The following is a 21237-nucleotide window of genomic DNA, read 5'->3' as shown; positions in this document are numbered from 1 at the left end:
ATAAAATTTAATAGCAAGCAGTGAGTTTCTTACTTGGATGTTCACCTGAAATGAAAAACCAGAAAAATAGTAGGGGACAAAGAGTAAAGTTGACTTCTATTTCTTTTGGTTTTGATACGAGGTATCTCACAGGTAAGTCAAACTAATGATGGCTAACGGAAGATGAGCTTTGCGTCCATTGTCAGCTATAAATTTGTTTACATTTGGCCGTGGATTTACTAGGAAAAAATAATTATTAATGTCTTAAAAATGTCTAGCTCTACAAAGAAGTTAACTTTTGAAGAAGATAAATCAAGTTGGTATAATACAACCCTAAAATACCCAGCGTTTAACACCAGCACAAATAGGGGAAGACATCTGTATTACGTATTAACGGCGAAAATGACCTAGCTTATTGAAACATGCAATAGGTAATGTTGAGTATTTTGTGTGTGTGTATGTTGTGTGTTGAGCTGCTAATTTTCTTTTAGAAATTGAGATTTAAGGACCTTTTTTTTCTAAAAGGAAATATTTTAGAGTACTGTTGTATTTTCACCTCACTGTGTTTGTAGGTCAGCAATTTGGAAGCAGCTTAGCTGTGCGATTTCTAGCTGAAGCTCAGGGTTGTATGTAAGTCAGGGAAAACATGACTGGGGCTGGAATATTTGAATCCAAAATGGCCTACTGACAGGACTGAAGGTTGGTACTGGCTATTTTCTTTACCCATAGTGAAGCAACAAAAGAATCCTCAATACAACCAGTGTTTTTGTAAGTTATCTTGTGATCACAATGTGGGAGGGGAGGGTTTTACTCACATGACCAAAAAGCAAGCGTTATTGGGAGCCATCTTGGGGGATGGCTCCCATACCTGGAGTGTTTTCCTCTTTGGTAAAAGCTTTTGAAACTGGATCTTCTGTGTGGTTTTCAATATTCCGATTAAGTGCATGAGTACGTTAAAAGTTGGTCTGAAGTGATTCTTAATATTTAAAAGTACTGAGAGGCAATTAAGGGAGGCTTTAAAAGAATCGTGTCTTGGTTCCTTAGTAATGACGATTACTAGTTCAAACGTGTGTGCATATGTGGTGCCTTTGCAGAAGGTAGAAAACATCACTAATCTCAGTATACCCAAAGTGCGTGTGTTCATTGTGGCTTAGTTACATTTTAAATCAGTCTAAAGTTTGGAACAGATATTCTCAGGTGGTATACCCAATGATTTTAATGCTGCTCTGCTATTACTGCAACTAAAGTATTTAAGTGAAAAATATTTAAATTCTTAAGCACTAATATGTACTCCATAGGATCACTTTGTTGTTCTGGCAGCTGGGCTGACTTCTAACTGCTCCTGTATTCTAAAGGTCAGTGCCGAACTGGAGCCAGCCTTGAAATGGAACCCATATATCCACATCTTATTGAGCACACGTTGCTTGAAGATTACATGCAATAGTTGTAATTTCCCTGTGAGGATTTCATCATGGCCTGTTGTTAGCTACCAGAAGGAAATAAGGTTTTAATAGGAAAAGGACAAATGAGATGCTGAGCGCCTGTCGGAACCAGATTTCACTATTAATTTTCAACTGATGTAATTCTATGATAAAGGGATGATTTCAGGAATAACAGTATTTTCTATAAGTAAGGAAGGTAAGACTACTTTTATGTTGGGAGCAGTTAAAAATGTAAGTTTGGGCCAGTCCACTGAAATCAGGAGGGAAAATGATGCCTAGCAAAAAACATGCTTCAGAGGCCAAAGGCCAATTATACAGACTACCAGATGTATGGGTGTAAACATTGCTGATCTTACCTAGTTCTGTGGGTCCTCTTGGAGCTTGAGTCTGTATTTAAACCCCCAAAGAAATACTTGGAGACACTTGGGAACTTAAGTTTATCATCCCCCTAAGCTTGATTGATGGAACTGTTTCTCAATTCAAGTAAGTCTTGACTGTTTATCCATGTCTTGTTCAGCTGAAGACTGATTACACTATTTAAGGAATGGGTCAGGTAGCTAACAGCTCTGTTCAACAGTCACAGTAAAATTAAAATGCATATGGCTTCCATTAGAACTTGACATTTTGATCTGTTTTCAAAAGCTTGAGAATCAAATTTTCTCAACACTCCACCTATTCCTTTCAGCTCGATAAAGACTACTGAGCAGAATAGTCAATCTTGGTGTATCTTAATCTATAAGTAGGGAGCTTAGGCTAAAATAGTGGTGTGAAATTTTCACTGCTGATGTATCAGTGATGGAGAGGAAGCAGCTTCAGCACTGTACTGAAGAGAGCAGTGTGGTATTTGTACAAAGTGACTGTCCAGAAACTAGCCCATGGCAAATGAGATGAAACTGGCTGGTGAAAGCTGCATTCACTGATCTTTGGTCACAATGCACCAAATACCTTATGGATCTCAAAATTTCAGTTGCTGTGAATGTTTTGAATCCCAGCTCTCTCTGCTGTGTGCCTGTTTTTTGCCCATTTGATGTTCCTGATATTTTCAGGGATTGGGGAGAATGCTGAGCCTGACAAGAGCAAGCACTGAAATTGAGCAAATCGGGATACCTGCAGTTTCAAAACAATTGGTCATGGCATTTTACATTGTATGTAGGCTTGAAAGAATGTGCCTTGAAGCTCTGTATTTAAGAAGCAAAGACGTTTGAGGTGGGCTCCCTTGCAAAAAGCCAGCCTGTCACCATTGAAAAAGTGGTTATTGCACAAAACTGGTCAGAAGAGCAAAACTTGCATCTAGAAGCATTTTGCTACTATTTGGGGCTTGAAACAAATTCCTAGCTCCAATTTGAAGTATAAAGGTTTACTATAAAACCCACACCCTACATTTCTGTAACCCAAAATAACTGACTTGTGACATTTATGTTATTAGGCAATTACTCTAAGTGCAGAAAACATCTGACAACCTTGATTCTTCTAATTTTGAAATTAGACTAACAGTATTCATGTTCTAAAACCTTGACAGGGCAGTTGTGTACAGAAAATTCTTGAGGTTTCATTTCAAGTGCCATTATTTCTATTGTCCTTTTTATCAAATGGCTGTGTTTTTGCCTCTTTGAATATCTTTCATTTTGCTTCAGTATTTTCATTTCTTTGCTTGCAAAGTCTGTGGAGCTATCCCTACAGGCTGGCTTTACTGCCAGGGAATTAGTCCTATTTATGAGAGGGAGGGAGGCTCTTTGTCCTCAGGTGTTAAAGCCTAATGCAGTAATATTTTAAAGCTCCAGTTTGTTTTGTTTGGGCATCCTGGTGTAGAGCTTGGTCTATTTCATGTCATGTTTTATGTGTTAGGTCTAAGGGGGGGAATTTTGCTTGTCGGTTCAGTGTTCACTATATTCGGTTTGACTTGAGTGATCAATTTATGTAATTTTTAAAATTTAACACCATCCTGCCTGATTTGCTAGATATTCACCTGTGTTTTTAAATGTGGGTATTTTGGAAGAGAAGTTTGCTTAGGCTTTCTGTATAAAAGGGGAAAGTTAGTTTAAAATCAAATACAAAATTTATTTCCACAGAAAAAGCTACATAAGTTTTCATCAGAATTAAGCTAAAACAGTTCTTGAAAACTAAATGAAAATGTTAAGGCTACTTGTATTTTAAATCATAAAAACATGTTTTGAAATGATTACATCCAGTGTTTGCTCTCTTTGAAGGGACCATCTTACTAAGAAATGGCTAGTGAAGGAAAGCAAGTTTTCACGTCACCCTATTTCTACATAATATTAGGAGTTCATGAAACATTGTGGCTTAAGCCCCCAAGTCTGATACTGAAGTCTTAAACTGGTTCACATAAGCTTCAAAATGTAGCCTTAACTGAGTGAAGTAGCAGTAGATAACGAGCTAAACCTTGAAGCAGATTCAGTGGTTTTTGATCAGTTTCTGAACATTACGGCTTTATGCATATGGATGGGAATCCATCTTCAATTTCTTCTCTCACTTTTTCGTTTTCCTTTTTGGTTTTCCTTTTTTTGGCCTGGGGTCACCAATTCCTTGGGTACAATCAGAACACTTCCATCAAGGCTGCACTGAAGAGCATACTGGTTTGGATTGACTGGCCTACCTTCATCATCTCTTAACCTACTGAAAACATCATGATAGAGATCATGCAGTTTCTGTTTCATTATGTTTATAGCTTTGTGACACTGGGATCGCTCTCTCTTAAGGGTTTCCTTCTTTGCTTGCAAGTTACATACATCATCTTCCAGATTCAAAATTACATCCAGTTTGCGCCTACGGCAGTTCTGAGCAGCAACTTTATTTTTCCCTCTTCGTCTAATATCACGGATGAGCGACACTTGAAAATCTGTGAGATAGTACCTGCTTAGCATGCTGTTGAAAGAATCTACAGGCATGTGGACAATTTCATCCACAGAAAAAGGGATGTGCAGAGCTTTAGCACGCCGTTCATCACGGCTTAAGTTTCTGTCTGTGTCATTGAGGTACCCACGCCTTATTTTCTGTGACTTCCCAGGCCATGAAAAAGTTTCATAAGTGGATTCTAGTGCACTTGGCTTTAAGTGGTAAGTGTGGTTATGTAATACGGGTTGAAATGCAAGGTCCCCATGAAAATGAGAGTCACTCCTGTGATCCATGTGACAAAGTTTAGTGGGGTCTGGGTAGGAGCCTCCTACAGCCCCTTCTAAGTCACGGTGGGAAAGAGATCCAAGGTCACTACTAGAAGGTGAAGCACCTTCACATACAGAGTGCGAGGAGTTAGACTTGGTGACAGAGGTGCTATTGTGGCTTGAGTTTAAGGAAAGCCCAGAATCAGAATCTGGTTCTTCAAAAAGCTGAGAAACTTCCATTGGATCAAAACCACCTTCTGTAGCCAAAGACATTAAATTTATCTCATCAAATATGTTTATATCAAGGTCATGCAGAAGGTCTTGGTTTGTTAGATTCCTCATCTGATTGTCAAATGGAAGAAATCCTGTCAAATTAGTTCCAGAAAGGGTGTGTTCAGGATTGGTAAGAGGAGAATTTAACTGCAGAAATAGTTCTTGTGGCTGTGAAGTCCTTGCTACTGGATCCCTTCTAAATGTATTGTCAGGACACAACAACATGGCCTCATGGAGATTTACATCGTGACTTATAGCCTGGCTAAAATTTGCATTATAATGTGTAGGAGAATTCATGCCATCGTTGATACTTACTGGGAGAGAACTGTCTCCCAGTGAGATGCCCTGAAAAAGGAAAGGGAAACACTATTAACATAAAACTTAATAGCATTTCTAGTGCCTAATACGTCTTATTTCTCTTGTGTTAATTCCTCTATGTAAGTAAGGATATGCTGTTGGCTATGAATAACTCCCTTAGTTAAATAATGCAGGCAATAGAATACATGATGTGAGCCCAGGTGAGAACATGCTATGTCAGGGAAAGATTTGTTCTTTGAACATCGTGGGAAATTAGAAAAGTTATGTTAGTATGAAAGGTCTTGTTATTCAAAAATTGTAATATCTTTCTTACCCTAGCTGTTGGCAATCTAAGTCCACCTTGTGGACTGTCACGGATAATCACAGCAATAGTGAAAACAGTCTTACTGTGGGGGGAGATGTGTCTTAAAGCAAATTGGACCAGCATAAAGTGTAATGCTGCCAGAAAAACTAAGGTGTGCCTTACTTAGTCAAGTTATGTACTGCCGTTTTGATTCAATATGGATTTTATGAATTTGATTATATCTTTGTGATTATTTGGAAGGGGGAACTATACATATTTGGCTAATTCTCCAAAGAAGTGTTCCTATAAAAAGTAAATCCTAAGTCTGTGCTTAAATAATGCACTAGAAACCGTTATCTAAGTATTCGTTTAAACTGCTGTGTATCCCAGGTAATAAGGTTGTGTTTATTCACAGAGAGGTCACTGCAGATATTTTTCCTGCAAGGATAAAAGCCAAGATTCCAATTACCTCCAGTGGATTTTCAGGCTGTGATGAAAGCAACTGAAATAAGTCTTCCAGAGAGAAAGATGTGTCTGTTCCATTTCGATGTCTCTAGAAAAAGAAGGTGCATCATTCATTTAAATTAAAAGACTGAAGTGGTTGACTGGGGCTTTTAGGCTTAATCTGGAAAGGGTAAACCAGGTGTTGCATCCATGCTGGATTTTTATCTAGTTTGAAATTTTCACGTTCTATTCCTTTTTTAGTGCTCAGTATTTTAACATCCTGCTTTAAACAACCTTTAACTCGACAACTCCTCCATTCATGCCCTAACCGTTCATCTTTTTTAGCTTATATTCTTAGTTCCACCTTTTGTTCCTCTCCAGCCAACTTTCCAAATTGATTACAAGATGTTGCAATTACATATTTAGAGTTACCAAAGTTCTATCAGCTTATTATTGCTTTGTCTCCTCCCTTGAGGGTTTAGTTTGTTGAAATAATTACTTTGGCAGTTCTCTAGATCGGCTCCATGAACTCTTTAGTCTTTGTAACCTGGAATTATTTTGCCTTCATGCTTAAGTGATAGTTTATCAAGCTTAATGTTTTTCCTCAGCCCTGTCTTATGGCATTTATTACTACTAACATGTTTGCTATCGGTCTGTCATTTTATAACAGCTAATCTTTTTTTCCCTTGGGTAGTTTTAAAGGTTTTTTTCTTAGTCTTTGTTGCCCTGCCATTTCACTGTGGTATGTCTGGGATTTAACTTACTTACTCTGCTTGGGACTCTTGTGTATTCCTTTAATCTGAGCCATAAGATCATTTTAATTTTTGGATATATTCTGCCATAAACTTTTTGAATACTGCTTCTCCTTCATACTTCCCAGCCTCTCCTGGGACTCCTATTAGAAATAATTTAGATTTTTCTTATTCTATCACTGTCTTTTCTTCTTATATGTAAAGGTGAGCTCGTCTTTGGTTGAGAAGAGTTTCTATAGGAATGACACATACCAAGGGTTTATGAACTAGGTTTATACTTTTCTCTGCCAGGACCAGTTTTTGTATCATTTTCTAGACCTTTTCTTGACTCAGGATTCCTGATGGTGATGGTAGTCTGAATCCACACCACTTAGTGTTCTGATTTCTAAAGGTTGGATGGACAGCTTCCTTGCTCTGTCTCCTTGCTGGTGGCTAGAATTGTTCTATTCCTCATTTCCTGAACCAGAAGAGCCTTTAAACATTGAGCTTTAAAGCAGGGAACTCTTCAACTCCAGCCTCTGTCGTGGCATCTGGATACAGTTCTTCTTGGGGACTCCTCAGCCTTGGTGCCTGTCTTAAATTCTGGATTTTGAGTTCCCTCTTTGCTGCTTCTATCTGTAGAGTTCTGTGTCTTGCTTTTGAGTTCAGTTATACATTTGAAGATATTATCCATTCTGTCTTATTCAGGATTTCTGTATCTGATGTGTCAAAGGGATGTCTTTACATGTTAGCAAGTTCACATTTCTGACTAATGTGCTGTGTATAAGTCCCACCCCCAACTTTTTACTTTAGGGTTTTCTTTTTTGAAGATTCAGATCAGCTGGACTGATTTTGTATATGTGGGTATAAATACTTGGTTTCTTTTTCTAAAAAATACCTTGGGTTCTATGAAGCCATGTTTTCAAGGCTTTCTATTTCTGTGGATGCTATAGGACTTATTTAAGGTAAACTGGTGAATAAGATTTCTTGTTTTTCTTTAACTGGCAAACAACACATTCTTAGTGGGTAGCAGACTTCTTCACCAGTTGGATTATTTTAAATGATTCCTAGTTCAGAAATTTCAGAAACTTGATTCATCAGTCCTGGCCAACCACTGACCAAAATCTGATGGTCACAAGTGTGTGAGAATGAATAACATCAGCACAAATCTGCATTCCTGCAAAAAACAATCCTTAACTGTGGGTAAATAACACTTTGCAGAAAAGAAACCCTTAATATGTAGAACACAGAAATATTATGTTATTATGTATGACGATCATTCTGCTTAAAATGAATTACGGACTGATCCTTCAGGCTAGTCAAAGATGTGTTTCATTAGATACCTGTTTCCTCTTCTTCAGTGCCCCTGGAGATAGATAGAGGTCTGAGGAGCTAGCCCCCTGGGTGATTCCACAGGAGACAGAGGCAAGAGATGGGCGGGTGCAAGGTGTGACACCTCATCGAGCTGCATTTCTCCCCAGGTTCCTTTGCTCTGAGGGTGGTGTTGGCTTCAGGTAGCTGCTAGTCCATGGGGGCGCCTCCCTCTTCGTGTTTCCCTTAAACCTGCCTTCACCTCTTAAAAATTCACTTCTATTCAGAACCTCATGGGCTGATGCCTTCTACTTGAGGGCTTTAAAACTATGGACAGCATTCTGTTTGCAGTCATCCTCCTTCCTAAATCTTCACATAAAGTACAAACAGTTCTATTTTTCGTCAAGAATTCACTGTATTTTGAACAAGTCACTAGGAGTATTCAAAAAATATGGTGGACACATTTAATTTTATACCTTTTAAAAGATGAAACAATATATAAATTCAACTTGTCTTTAGTGAGAAGAAAGTATCTTCAGACCAGTATATATACACCTATATATACTGTGTATTTAGTCTTCATTAACAGCTAGCCAAGTCCAGGCTTGCAGTGGGGCTAGAAAGAACTTACTGTTAAAGAGTAAATTATGTCAGTGATTCACTTTGGTCACAGACAACTCCCTACTAAGTAACATATCTCAGTAAAAGAGCAGATGCGTTGTTAGATGTTCCTACAAGAAATGTATAATTGTCATGTCATGTTTGTTCAAATTGATGTTTGTCTCAAGTCAAATTTTAAATTCTCCGAGGAAAGCTCCCTACTTCATCTATTGCTTCATTATTATTTAACGAGTGCCTGTTATCTAGCAGTGATAGTAACTACCTTAGTTACTATAGGTAATTCAAAAAAGTGGAAAACACAGTTGCTACTTTTCTGGGAAGTCTAGTGAAGGGGTGTAATTGCAAAGACATACCCAGAAGAAAAATGAACCAAGAGCATAAATCTATACACAGTGAAGTGGTAAAAACATCTTTTGCCTCAAAAAAGATGACTTGGGAGGCACTCAGGAAAGTGAGCTGAAATGTCTCCTTCAAAACAAATATGGTTCTTTCAGTGTTCACTGGCACTGATGTGTGTGTCTAAGCAGGTGGTAAAGCCACAGCAAGGTACGTGAATTACAAGGAAAACAAGGCCTGGGGAGAACAACAGTGGGTAAGAGCAGAGGCAAGTGGAAAACACCTGCATTTCACAGTGAAATGCCAGGCTGCGATGGGATCCTCAACTGTAGGTCATAAAAGTGTTGAACAGCCTGAGAGGTAAAGTGAAAATGGGAGGGTTCTTTGGGGTGAGCTCCCCACCGTGAGACTAGCAAAAAGGGACTTAGAAACCACATAGAAACATGGTGTGTTTAGGGAACACAGCAGATGTGCATCCAGAGCTTGCCTGAAAAATAAGGGCAAGAGGCCAAGCAAGGGCGGCTGCAGTTAGAGAAGTGATTGGACAAAGGAGGTGAGGTGCAGGTTTCCAGGACCAGCACGTGGTTGAGAGGCCACCTGGAGGTGGAGGTGCATGTGTCCTTGTGAAGAGGGGGAGGTGAAGGACTCCCAGCTGGGCGGTGGGGTCTCCAAAGAACCTGTGAAATGAAAGAGCCCATCCAACAGAGAAGCAGTTTTAAATAACATCTTACGGTCCAGGGAAAACAGTTTCAGGCTGGCACCAATCAAGGAACACCTGTCCTGAGCTCTTACCACCCATCACACACTCTCAGCTCCAGAGAAGACGGCTGTCTGTACAAGCAAGGGAGGAAGAACTGGGGAAACCAAGAAGCTGGCCACACACACCCCTTTCCACTCAGCCAGGTTTTGAGGCTGCAGCAGGGATAGGAGGCGAAAAACTAAATTTCAGTTCAGTTTTTGAGAATTACACTGGCTATACTTATCAACTGCTGCACTGGGATGACCAGAGAGAAATTTTTGTCTGATTATCTAGAAGTCACAGGGTCTGTCTCAGATTTCACCCAGCGTATAGGGAAGAACTTAATTATTCTTTGCAGAAAAGAAACCCTTAATATGTAGAACATAGAAATATTATGTTATTATGTATGACGATCATTCTGCTTAAAATGAATTACGGACTGATCCTTCAGGCTAGTCAAAGATGTGTTTCATTAGATACCTGTTTCCTCTTCTTCAGTGCCCCTGGAGATAGATAGAGGTCTGAGGAGCTAGCCCCCTGGGTGATTCCACAGGAGACAGAGGCAAGAGATGGGCGGTATAAACCTAGTTCCCTAGAACAGGTTAGAATAGGCTGGAGGGGGTGGGGGCATGGTGGGTGGGCAAAGGAAGCAGAGCTGTTTTCTGACTTCGCTCTGTTAATCATGTAATGTTCGGTGTGATGTTACATAGGTAAGGCTACAATGATGGTGGGCTGTCTGAGAAAGGACAAGGCATGGTACTCTCTCTACCCTCCCAGCTGTTCAAGGCACAGCTCCAAATGTCACCTGGGGCAATTCAGGGCTGAGAGACCCATCAGGGTAAGACCTGCAAGGGTGGCACCTTCCAGGGGAAGTGTCAAGTGGTTAAAGGTCTGTGGAACCTCCAGACCCGTCTGGAGCATTTGTTTGCCAGGCTTGTGGGCTAGGACCTCAGCAGGGCTGAGCAAAATTATGGTCCAGATTATGTTCCAAGTGAAAGAAGGGAGGAAGCACAGGCTACAGGAAGAATCCATCCCTTCAGCCTAGCTTCTGGAGTTCATCTTTCTACATACCCTTTTCACTGCTGATGAGTGTGGTTATACACAGAGGAGCCAAGGAGGTTATCCTACTCGGCCTAGTCAAAGATGCAAAGTGGGCTCCTGGATTGCCCCTTCAGCGTGGCGTACCAGGAGACCGAGTGAGGACTTGAGCCCAAGTCCCAGCTGGATTGAGGGTGATATGGCTGCAGGGTCCTCTGGCTTGCCCTGCCAGACCTAGCCAACCTGGCTGCTTCTGCAAGTGGCTGGTTGATTGAGGATTCCTGGGTTCAGGATGCCAGCCATCTCTGTATCCCTTGCAAACACAACAAAACCTGCTAGCAAGTTCCTGGATGGGTGTCTGTGAGTTTAACCAGATACAATGTTGCGTGGGCTGATTCCTTTGTAAACCAAACAACCACATCCACAATTTTTAAAAAAACATGTATTTTCATATATCAGATTTACTTAACGGTAAGGCACACATATACAGAATTCATTCTCAGCACAAACCATCAAAAGCCATAAAATCTACCTTAAAGCCAAAATGGTACGGCCGGGAGATTCTGACTTGCTTACCTCGTTTCTAGGTTCAGTGGTCTTTTCTGCCTCCCAGGCAGGTTTATCTGCTACTTTATTTTCATCTTCATTCTTCTGCTGTAGTGATTTCTCCCTCTGGGTTGATGCTCTTTGCTCATTTTCCTCATGCTGGGAACTGTGATCCACAGCTCCTAGTACCTCATTCTCCTATAAAAAGGACCCCAAGATGTGCTAAGTACAAATCCACATTTCATCAAAGAAGTCAAATCTTTAAAACTGTTTTGTACTTACTGCTCAGTGATCAGGAAAACCCACAAGTCAAAAGCTAAGACTGGCATTTCATTATCAAACATTTAATTCTGAAACAAAGGTCAGTTTTGTGTCCTGTCCTTTTTAAGAACTCACTGTGAGACGGGCTGTTCTGATCTGGATAATTTAAATTATATGCATTTATAAAGCCCCTGGACTTCAGGGTGGGTTAGAAGAGCTGACTTCACTTTATACATTTCTGTACTGTTTGAATATTTTACAACAAACATGTATTTCTTTTACAATCGGGAAAAAGGTAAATATATTTTTATTTTGAAAAAATAAAGTTAACAATAAAGCTTAAACTAACATCTCTGATATTTTCAACTATGCTTATTTACGCAGATGAGTCCTTCCACCTTTAACTGAGGAGACAATTAAAAGGCAAGAGAATTTTTCTGAACATTCAAATAGTTATTTAGCATATACTGTATATTCTGATACTTTCAACTGTGATATTAAAAGTTCTCTGTATAATGTTTCCCCTGTAACATAACATCAAGGCCTCTTAAATCCTTTCAAAGGATCTATTTTTAATTTCTTCCAGCAACAAAACACACTGGACTAACTGAAGGACAGCACCACTGCCCCCCACTCTAAACCACAGAAATGTTCATCTTTAAAAAAAAAAAAAAAAGTGAAGGTCAAAGAAATGGAAATCCACAGATGCCAGAAACAAGGAGAGAAATCAAAGCAAGAGCAGAAAAGGAAGCTGATGTGCTGGTGGCCCACTTGGTTTTACTTGCTTCTCTGTTCACTGTACCAAACTATACAACAAACGCAGCTTCCCTCTTCACACTGTGGATGCCAGTCTTCTTCCTACCTCAAATGATCTCTCCGTTCAAGTACTTGATCACAAGGAGCTCGTGTGCTCAAGCACATTGCTTCTGCTACCCTATCCTCTTTTCTGGGTCAACAATTGTTTCTTGTCTATTGGCTAATTCCCATCAGCCCACTAACAGAATAACACCTCCCATCTTGAAAAATCCCTCCCTTGGTCCCACATTACTCTTTAGATCCCATCCCATTTTTCTGCTCCTCTGGAGAGCAAAATCCTCTCGAGAGTCATCCGGACTCAGTGCATTCTCTCTTGAACCTATTTCAATGAGGGTTTGTCTCCACCCTTCCACTGAAGCAGCACATCAGGGTCCCCCAAGGCTACAGTTCTCCATCTTCAACCTATTTGACCCATCAGCAACATTTCACCGAGTTTACTCCCTTTTTCTGGAAACAGGTTTTTCACCTGGCATCCAAGTACCTTCTCTCTCTACTCTCCTGCCTCACCGACTACTTCTCCTTTGCTGATTCTTCATCTTCACCATATAAACATGGCAATGCCCCAACGCTCAGCCTCAGGCACAGCAAGCAGTCTCTGAACTTCCCCCCCCATTTCCCCGTTCCTGCTGCTTGTAAGGCGCTCCCTCTGCTCACCTCCCCCCATCTCCACCCCTCCCAGCGCCCCCGCCCCCCTTCCTTCAGGTCCCTATTCAAATATCACCATCTCACTTTTCTTTCTTAAGTACTCTCTATAAAAAAGCACCCCCCTCCCATTAATATCAGTCTCTTTTATCTTGCTTTATTTTTTTTCTCCATAGCATTTAGCACCAGCTGATATATATAGTAGACCCTTAATAATAGTTGTTGAATAGATGAACTCCCAAACACAACACCCGAAGACTTTGGTAGGGATCCGATTTCTGATGGGTGAGATACCATCATCTTGCTCTTTCCTGCAATTAAAACACTGATTCCTATCTAAATTCAGGGAAGAAAGGAAAAGGTAGACTGGTCATCACTCTTTTAACCTCAATCTTTTGCCAAGGGAAGGTTTCTTTTGTTAAACCTTAAGAGAATCTAATTCAAAATTCTAGATTCCTGAGGCAGCTAACTTTGTTTACAAATAAATTTGCTGTTGGTGGGCACTGGAGCTTCTTATCTCTAAATCACATGATCTATTTTAGAACCATGAAGCAGGGTCCCCTTAATCTGTAATATTTGAGTTAACACATGTGGAGACATACATGAACGTGCAAACATAAGAATGTTATCTATAACAATACATAAATAAACAATAACAGAGGGAACAGGTGGCTAATACACAACTAGATCTAGCCCATAAGGAAACCGATCAAACTTTTATTAGAGTGTATGAGAGTTTGGTAACAAAAGTATGTAAGATGGTCCTGCCTAAAACCTCGGGAAGAGGAGAACGGAAGGTAGAGAAATTCTGTACGACTACAAATCACATGGCAAGAAGCAGAAAATAGGGTAAAGGACTTGCCTGGTGGCACAGTGGTAAAGAATCCGCCTGCCAACGCAGGGGATACGGGTTCGAGCCCTGGTCCAGGAAGATCCCACATGCCGCAGAACAACTAAGACTGTGCGCCACAACTACTGAGCCCGTGTGCCACAACTACTGAAGCCCGCACACCCTAGAGCCTGCACACCACAACTAGTGAGCCCATGCACCACAACTGCTGAAGCCAACATGCCTAGAGCCCATGCTCCACAACAAGAGAAGCCACCGCAAAATGAGAAGCCCATGCACCGCAATGAACAGTAGCAGCCCCCGCTCACCACAACTAGAGAGAAAAGCGGGCGTACAGCAACGAACACCCAACGCAGCCAAAAAATAAATAAATTTAAAAAAAATCATAAATGAACGCTAAAACTAGGGAATAAAAGTTTGATGAAAATAAGATAAACAGTCTTAAAGCGTCACTCCACAGATTACTTTTTAAACACAAAGAGAAAAATAATAACACTTTAGGAGAAACCTGGCAAACACCATCTAAACCAAGTGGTCAAATCTATCATCACAATATGGCGATAAACCAAGATGCCTCCTGATACGATATGAAGGATACAATACCACGTCTGTGGTATTCATAATCTCAATGTAATGAGGAAACATCAAATATATATATATTTGATATATCAAAATTGGGGGCCACTTTACAAAATAACTGATTGATACTCTTCCAAAACTTAAAGGTCAAGAACTGAAATACCTTTTCCAAATTAAAGATGACTTATGAGATTTGAGAACTAAGCGCAATGTGTGATCCTGGGTTAGATGCAGACCCAGGAGAAAAAGTAGTTACACAGGATGTTACTGGGACAATAGATAAAATCTGAATATGGACAACAGATTATAGTCTTAAACTTATGTTAAATTTTTCTGATTTTGATTAATTGGTTATAGGAAAAAAATCATTTTGTAGGAAATACTATACACAATAGTTTCAATTCATCCTTAAATATTTCAGAATGACAGAATTATATGTGTATATAGATGTAATTATAAATAGGTAACTCAAACGGGGCAAAATGTAAACAATAGGTAAATTTAAGTAAGGGATATATACTATTCTTGCAACTTTAAAGTTTGAAATTATATCTGATTAAAGCTATCCCCAAAATCCCTACATAGCAAAATCACTTTGGCCAGGGCAACAGCAAAAGGTAGACTCAGGAAAACTATTCTTCCATTATAATTTGTTAATCTGTATTTTTCCCCCAAAGTATATATAGTCATATCAACTGCTTTACTAATTATTTTCACCTCTTCCTTCCCAACATTTAAATTTATTTCATTTTCTTGTCTAGTTGCTTTTTTTTTTTTTTAATTTTTTATTTATTTATTTATTTTTGGCTGCGTTGGGTCTTCGTTGCTGCGCACGGGCTTTCTCTGGTTGCGGTGAGTGGGGGCTACTCTTCGTTGCGGTGTGCGGGCTTCTCATTGCGGTGGCTTTTCTTGTTGCGGAGCACGGGCTCTAGGCGCGCGGGCCTCAGTAGTTGTGGCACATGGGCTCAGTAGTTGTGACTCGCAGGCTCTAGAGCACAAGCTCAGTAGTTGTGGCACACGGGCTTAGTTGCTCCGCGGCATGTGGGATCTTCCCGGACCAGGGCTCGAACCCGTGTCCCCTGCATTGGCAGGCGGATTCTTAACCACTGCGCCACCAGGGAAGTCCTCTAGTTGCTTTTTGATCATGCTTCCAGAATACTCTTCAATAACAACGGTGATAGCTGACGTAAAAGAAAACACTCTGTTGCCCCTCTATTCTCAATAGTCTACTACTTCACTACTTCACTTCTGACACTGGATGTGTGGGTTTTCCATACATCTAGCAATTCTGTGACACCAGCTGGGTGTCCTATAATTTAACTCAGTTCTGACACCATCTAATTGGAGACAGTATCAGATGCCACAGCTTAAGGGCTTGGTCTCAAAGACGCCGCCTCCCCCTTCAGAGGCCAATTCCAAGTCCAGGTTGTCACCTGTGCCTCCCACCAAGTGCCTATAAATAGAAGGTCCCCACAATCCCTCCTCCTCCAGTTTAATTTGCTAGAGTGGCCCACAGATCTCAGGAAAACAGTTTACTTACTAGATTACCATCTTATTACAAAAGGACAAAACTCAGAAACAAACAGATGCCTAAGAGCAAGGATTGTGGGAAGGGGCACAGAGCCTCCATGCCTTGCACCACTCTTCCAGCACCTCCACGTGTTCCCCAACCTGAAAGATCTCCAAACCCCGCCCTTCTGGTTTTTTATGGAGGCTTCATTACACAGGCATGGTTGATCAAATCACTGGCTATTAGTGACTTAACTCAATCTTCAGTTGCTCTCCCTTCCCCAGAGGTCTGGGAGGTGGGGTTTAAAATTCCAACCCTCTCATCACTTGGTTGGTTCCCCTGGCAACCAGCCGGCTCTCCAAAAGTCACCTCATTAACATAAGACAGGTGTGGTTAGAAGGGGCATGTTATGAATTGGAAGACACTCCTTTCACTTTTATGGCTCTGGAGCTATTTCAGGAACTGAGGACTGAAAGACCAAATATTGTAACAAAAGATGCTCCCATTGCTCTTAATGCTTAGGAAATTCCAAGGTCTTTGGTAGCTCTGCCAAATGGGGACTGGGGGGGAGATGAGGACCAAATACACACTAAATCACATTACCACACCTGACATTATTTTTATTTTAATGTTTCACCAATAAGGATAACATGCAGTTTTATCTGAGATTCAACAGTCTTTTTTAAAGTCGTTCATTCAATCAATACATATTAAGTGCTAAATATTGGGTTGGCCAAAAAGTTTGTTCGGGTTTTTCTGCAAGATGTTATGGAAAAATCCAAACAAACTTTTTGGCCAACCCAATACTATGCTATTGATAGATGCTGGGGATACAATAGTGAAAAAGAATTCTAGACTGCCCCTTCAGAGCTTACATTCTAGAGGGAGAGGGAGCCCAAAATACAAGTGAACTAAGAAAATTACTGCAAGTTATGGCAAGTGAAAGAGAGAAGAGGGGGCCCTCCTTTAGAAAGACTGGTTAGGGAAGGCCTCTCAGGGGAGGTGATATTTTAGCTGAGATCTAAAAAAAGAGAAAGAGCTGTGTACGGAGGAGAGAAAAGAATACATTCCTGTTACCATAACGTATTTGGTTAGTTTCTTAATGATGGATATTTAGATGTTTCCAATCATTTCTTAAAAAAAAAAGATATTAAAATCTCCTCACACATACTTCTTTGCACTCATGTGCAAGTAGAATAAATTCCTAGAATGTATGCTAGGTCAACAGATAACTTTTATTTTTCATTTGATGGATTCTACCCAATTGCCCTCCAAAAATGTTTGTGGTAATTTACCATAATCCTACCAACAAAAGTGCCAATGTGAGAGATGAAAACTGGCATCTCGTTGTGGTTTTAATTTCTATTTCTCTTATTATGAATGAGGTTGAACATCTTTCACAAGTTTGAAAGCATTTGTATTTCCTTTTCTGTAAACTGTGGTCTTTGTCCATTTTTCTATCTGGGTCTTAGTCTTGATCAGTAGTAGCATAAAATTTTTACTCACCTTCTCCCATTCAGTCTCCGATCGATGCACATATGAAACAAGTGGTGACTCTGAAGACAGTAGGGGAGAGAATGCCTGAGTACGCCTAAGGATGGAGGCATGAGGAGCAAAAGGGCCAAGGGAGGAAAGTCACGGTCAGAGCAGGAATCTGAGCTTCCTCTGCAGACACACAGCAAGGGGCAGAAGAGGTAGACGTGAGAGCTGGGGCAAGTCACCCCAGTGCTGAAAGCCTGGTTTCAGAAGAGGGCCCTTTCTGACACTCCAAGGGTCCATGAATAAGTGGCTATATGATATATTACCCAAACCAGTCCATTTCTGAGAAGGTAAGAGGGTGCTATTAACAATTAAGCTGGACAACAGGCATAAACCAAGACTGTCCTAATGGCCACCCTATCTACGAGGGCACAGGGGAAGGAGACCGCATGACTGTCAAGAATCTTGATGGCAGAATTAAAAGCACTGACTGAATGCCAAAGTCCTGGGGAAGACAGATACTTTAACTTGCACAGCCTTAGTTATTCAGTGAGTATTTTTTTTAGCTAGTCCTTCACTTATTCATTCAACGATCATTTACTGAGAGCCTACTATAAAGCTAACAGAAACAGGTGTAGTAAGAAGTGATGGATGAGAATTTCCCCAGGTCAGTGTAACGCACATGGTGCTGTGCAACCCAGACAGCCCTCGAGGATGGACTCTTGGTGGCTGCTGGGGACGTGCGGGCAGACAGCCTCCAGCTGGGCCTTTATGGAATGCCTCGCCTACCCAGGGCCGCCTCACCTAGGGCCACCCACATCCCAGGACTGAGCAGGGAGGGCCCAAAGGCCTGGCCACCTCGGCCCATCATAACTGTGACATGCCACTTTGGCCCCAGAGCTCCTGGCTTTGTCAGCCTGCTCCACAGCTTCACTTCTGCTTCTGTCCAACGTGCTTTCTTATACTTCCTTCCACCGCTGTAAATCCCAAAGGTATTCCCTTAGAAACATCCTGCCCACTAAACTTGGGCTCAGAGTCCCCTTCCCAGAGAACCCAATTTGTGACAGTTAGCAATCTGCAGGGGGGAGAGGGGTGCAGACACCAGGATCTCAAGGCAGGGAGGGGTGGAGGGTCCAACATTATAATATTTCTATTTAGAAAGTGAAAACGGCCTATTGCACTTATAGTATAATTTGCACAGTCTGCAAGGCCCCACGAAAGCCTTGTGGCTAGGAAGGCTCAGGTCCAAAACAGGCTGAGTAAAAGAGGCCCATCCTACTCCTACCAGCTATGTGACCTTGGGCCATTTTGACCCTCAGTTTCCTTGTCTGTGATGTGAAAGGGTAGTATTTCTAATTCACATTTTAAGGAATTAGTTGAGAAAAAGCACTTTATACATTTTAAGATGCTGTATAGACATTAATTACTACTCCTTTCTACTGCTTTTTGATTCTGAAGAGTTGCAATTAATGACTAACTGGTGACAACTCAATCAAAACCCCAAGAGAAAGTGAGTCCAGCCCCTAGTAGCCAGTAATTACTACCTCGTTGCTCTCTTCTTTTCCTGTCTTCCTCAACTCAACGACATGGAGCTGAAATAGACAGTACACGTGTTTTATAAGCACTGTTGTACATACTGGAGATTTATGGCCCATGCCCTTAAAGAATGGGTTAGCTAAACCCATTATTAAGTTACTTTTTATTTGTGTGTAGGTAGGTGATTTTTACTCTCGTGGGGCTGGGACTCAATTTAAAAAAAAAAGGAGAAGAAGAAAGTTTCCACGCTCACCACAGGAAGCCATCGTAAACTTGTGAGCTGGGGTGCTTCATCACAACTAAACACCCAGGGACTTGTACTGAACTGGCAGCTGCTGGTAAGGCAGGCCCTGCCCACCACAGCCCTGGCTGATGGGAGCCGACCCACCCCATCCTCTGCATGGATCCAGAACCTTCTCAGTTTGGGCCCCTTAGCTAAAACTGGGTTCTTCTGTCTCTAAAATCCCATGGCTTCTAGGGTTTCTCCTATGACATTTCTTCTACTCTATGTAAAATTACAATTATTTGGGTCTCTTCTTTCCTACTGGGCTGTAAACAGCTTTAACAAAATTTTTTTTTTTTATTTTATTGGGTTGGCCAAAAAGTTCATTTGGTTTTAGGTAAAAATAAAACACATTTCATTTTCACCAATAACTTTATCGAATAACGTATTCATTAACCAAACGAACTTTTTGGCCAACCCAATATATTATAGTTGATTAACAATGTTGTGTTCGTTTCAGGTGTACAGTAGAGTGATTCAGTTATACATATACATGTATCTATTCTTTTTCAAATTCTTTTTCAAATTCTTTTCCCACTTAGGTTACTACAGAATATTAAGCAGAGTTCCTTGTGCTATACAGTAGGTCCTTGTTGGTCATCTATTTTAAATATAGCAGGGTATACATATCAATCCCAAACTCCCTAACTATCCTTTCCCCCCACCCTTCCCCCCTGGTAACCAGGGCTGTAAACTTCTGACACCTGTCCTGCAGCTGTTAACTCACCTTTGCCACCAACATAGGGAGCAGAGCTGAGCCTGGCATGAAGGTTTTCTGAGACAATGAAGGTAGTGGGAAGGGGAAGAAAGAAGCAAAGCTGGGCTTTTCTGCTCTCTTTGCTAAGTCTCTGAAGCTCCTGATAACTGGCAACATGATTTCTGAGTCTGTACTTACTCTACTGTATTGGGACCTGAATAGTATGATGGAGAATTTGACCCTGAAAACACTCTTTGTGAACAGTCCCAGTTGGCTTAGCTGGGCCTTTCATTTAGTCATCTGGGGTAGGAAGGACTGAGACCTGCTGTGACCTTCAGGGCTGGATGAACCTTCAAAGACAAACAACAGTGCGGGGCCTATAAGAAGGATGACATCAGAGGGACAGGGGTGAAGGCCAAAGAATTCTCAGGCCCATCTCTAGGCTGGAGGCAAGCTGGAGTCATCAGGTCTAGAGAGAAACGAGGTGCCAGATAAAGAGAGACTGTGACCTGTTTGGCCTGGGTGGTTTTTAGCAGCAGTTTATAATAATTATAGCTCACATTTATTGAGCACTCACTGTGGGCCAGGCAACACATACATGATCTCACTTAAGTTGCTTGGCATCCCTGTAAGGTAGGTACTGTTGTTATCTCCTCTTTCAAAGGAGGAAACTGAGGTACAGAGAGGTTAAGCAACTTGCTTTAAGTCACAGAGCTAGTAAGTGACAGGACTAGGGTTTGGCTGCAGGTGTTTTTACTTGATAGCCAGCTCTTGGACACTGCACTGATTCTTGTTTGCCCCTCCAGGTCCCCGCATGTACCCCAGAAACTGACCCCTGCAAACTCTGGGGCTCCCAGCAAGTTTCACCAGTGGGAGGCTGCAGCAGGACACTGGAGGGGGCTGGGGAGAGGGAGGAGAAGCCCGGGCATTTCTCCCCCTATGCCGGGCTCCGGTAGTCACTGGGTGTCCCAACATCCCGGTCCGCTCCTGTGAGAAGTCATTCACTGAAGACTCTTCATTTGAGCCACTGGGGTGAAGCGTGCCTTCGGCAGGGATGCCGACTGCACAATCACCCACGCTGGCTCCCACTTGCTTCACACAGCTGAGAACAGCAGAGGTGGGAAGAGCTCATGCCTCCCAAATAAAGCAAGTTCCTCTCTGTCTGAATAGCACCTTATCAGGCAGAACAGCTAGCTACAGTCCAAGGCGCTGATCTTATTTGGATTGCGAGTCCAACAAACCAACTGAGAAAAAACTTATCATGAGATAATTGCGGTTGAATACCGACTGGATATTTGGTGATAACAAACTTTTGTTGTCTTTTTTAGATGTGCTAATGGCATTGTGGTGATGTTTAGAAGAGTCCTTATATTTTAGGGATATATACTAAAATATTTATAGAAG

General features: G+C 41.3%; 1 protein-coding gene and 1 long non-coding RNA gene across 3 annotated transcripts in view; one reads left to right on the top strand and one right to left on the bottom strand.

Annotated features, from left to right (window-relative positions):
* The first annotated feature begins 416 nt into the window (after positions 1–416).
* On the top strand, positions 417–13402 carry LOC309665571. The gene is made up of 4 exons (XR_014266500.1): positions 417–2627; positions 5830–5980; positions 11826–11864; positions 12028–13402. It is a non-coding gene; the product is annotated as an uncharacterized lncRNA (long non-coding RNA).
* The window catches only part of NFE2L3 (NFE2 like bZIP transcription factor 3), a 36977-nt gene continuing 19198 nt past the window's right edge, over positions 3459–21237 (bottom strand). The window contains exons 2-4 of one of the 2 annotated variants that reach the window (XM_082471845.1): positions 11211–11378; positions 5884–5967; positions 3459–5158 (exon numbers count right to left, since the gene is read on the bottom strand). In XM_082471845.1, the coding sequence (XP_082327971.1) occupies positions 3896–5158; positions 5884–5967; positions 11211–11378 (1515 nt within the window). In that variant the 3' untranslated portion in view covers positions 3459–3895. The remainder of the gene's footprint in view (positions 5159–5883; positions 5968–11210; positions 11379–21237) is intronic. The other variant, XM_082471846.1, reaches the window with a different exon arrangement.

The sequence above is a fragment of the Balaenoptera physalus genome (assembly GCF_965194825.1).
Source record: "Balaenoptera physalus genome assembly, chromosome: 8".
In the NCBI taxonomy this organism is placed as follows: Eukaryota; Metazoa; Chordata; class Mammalia; order Artiodactyla; family Balaenopteridae; genus Balaenoptera; species Balaenoptera physalus.
This window is presented reverse-complemented; position numbering and strand designations above follow the sequence as displayed.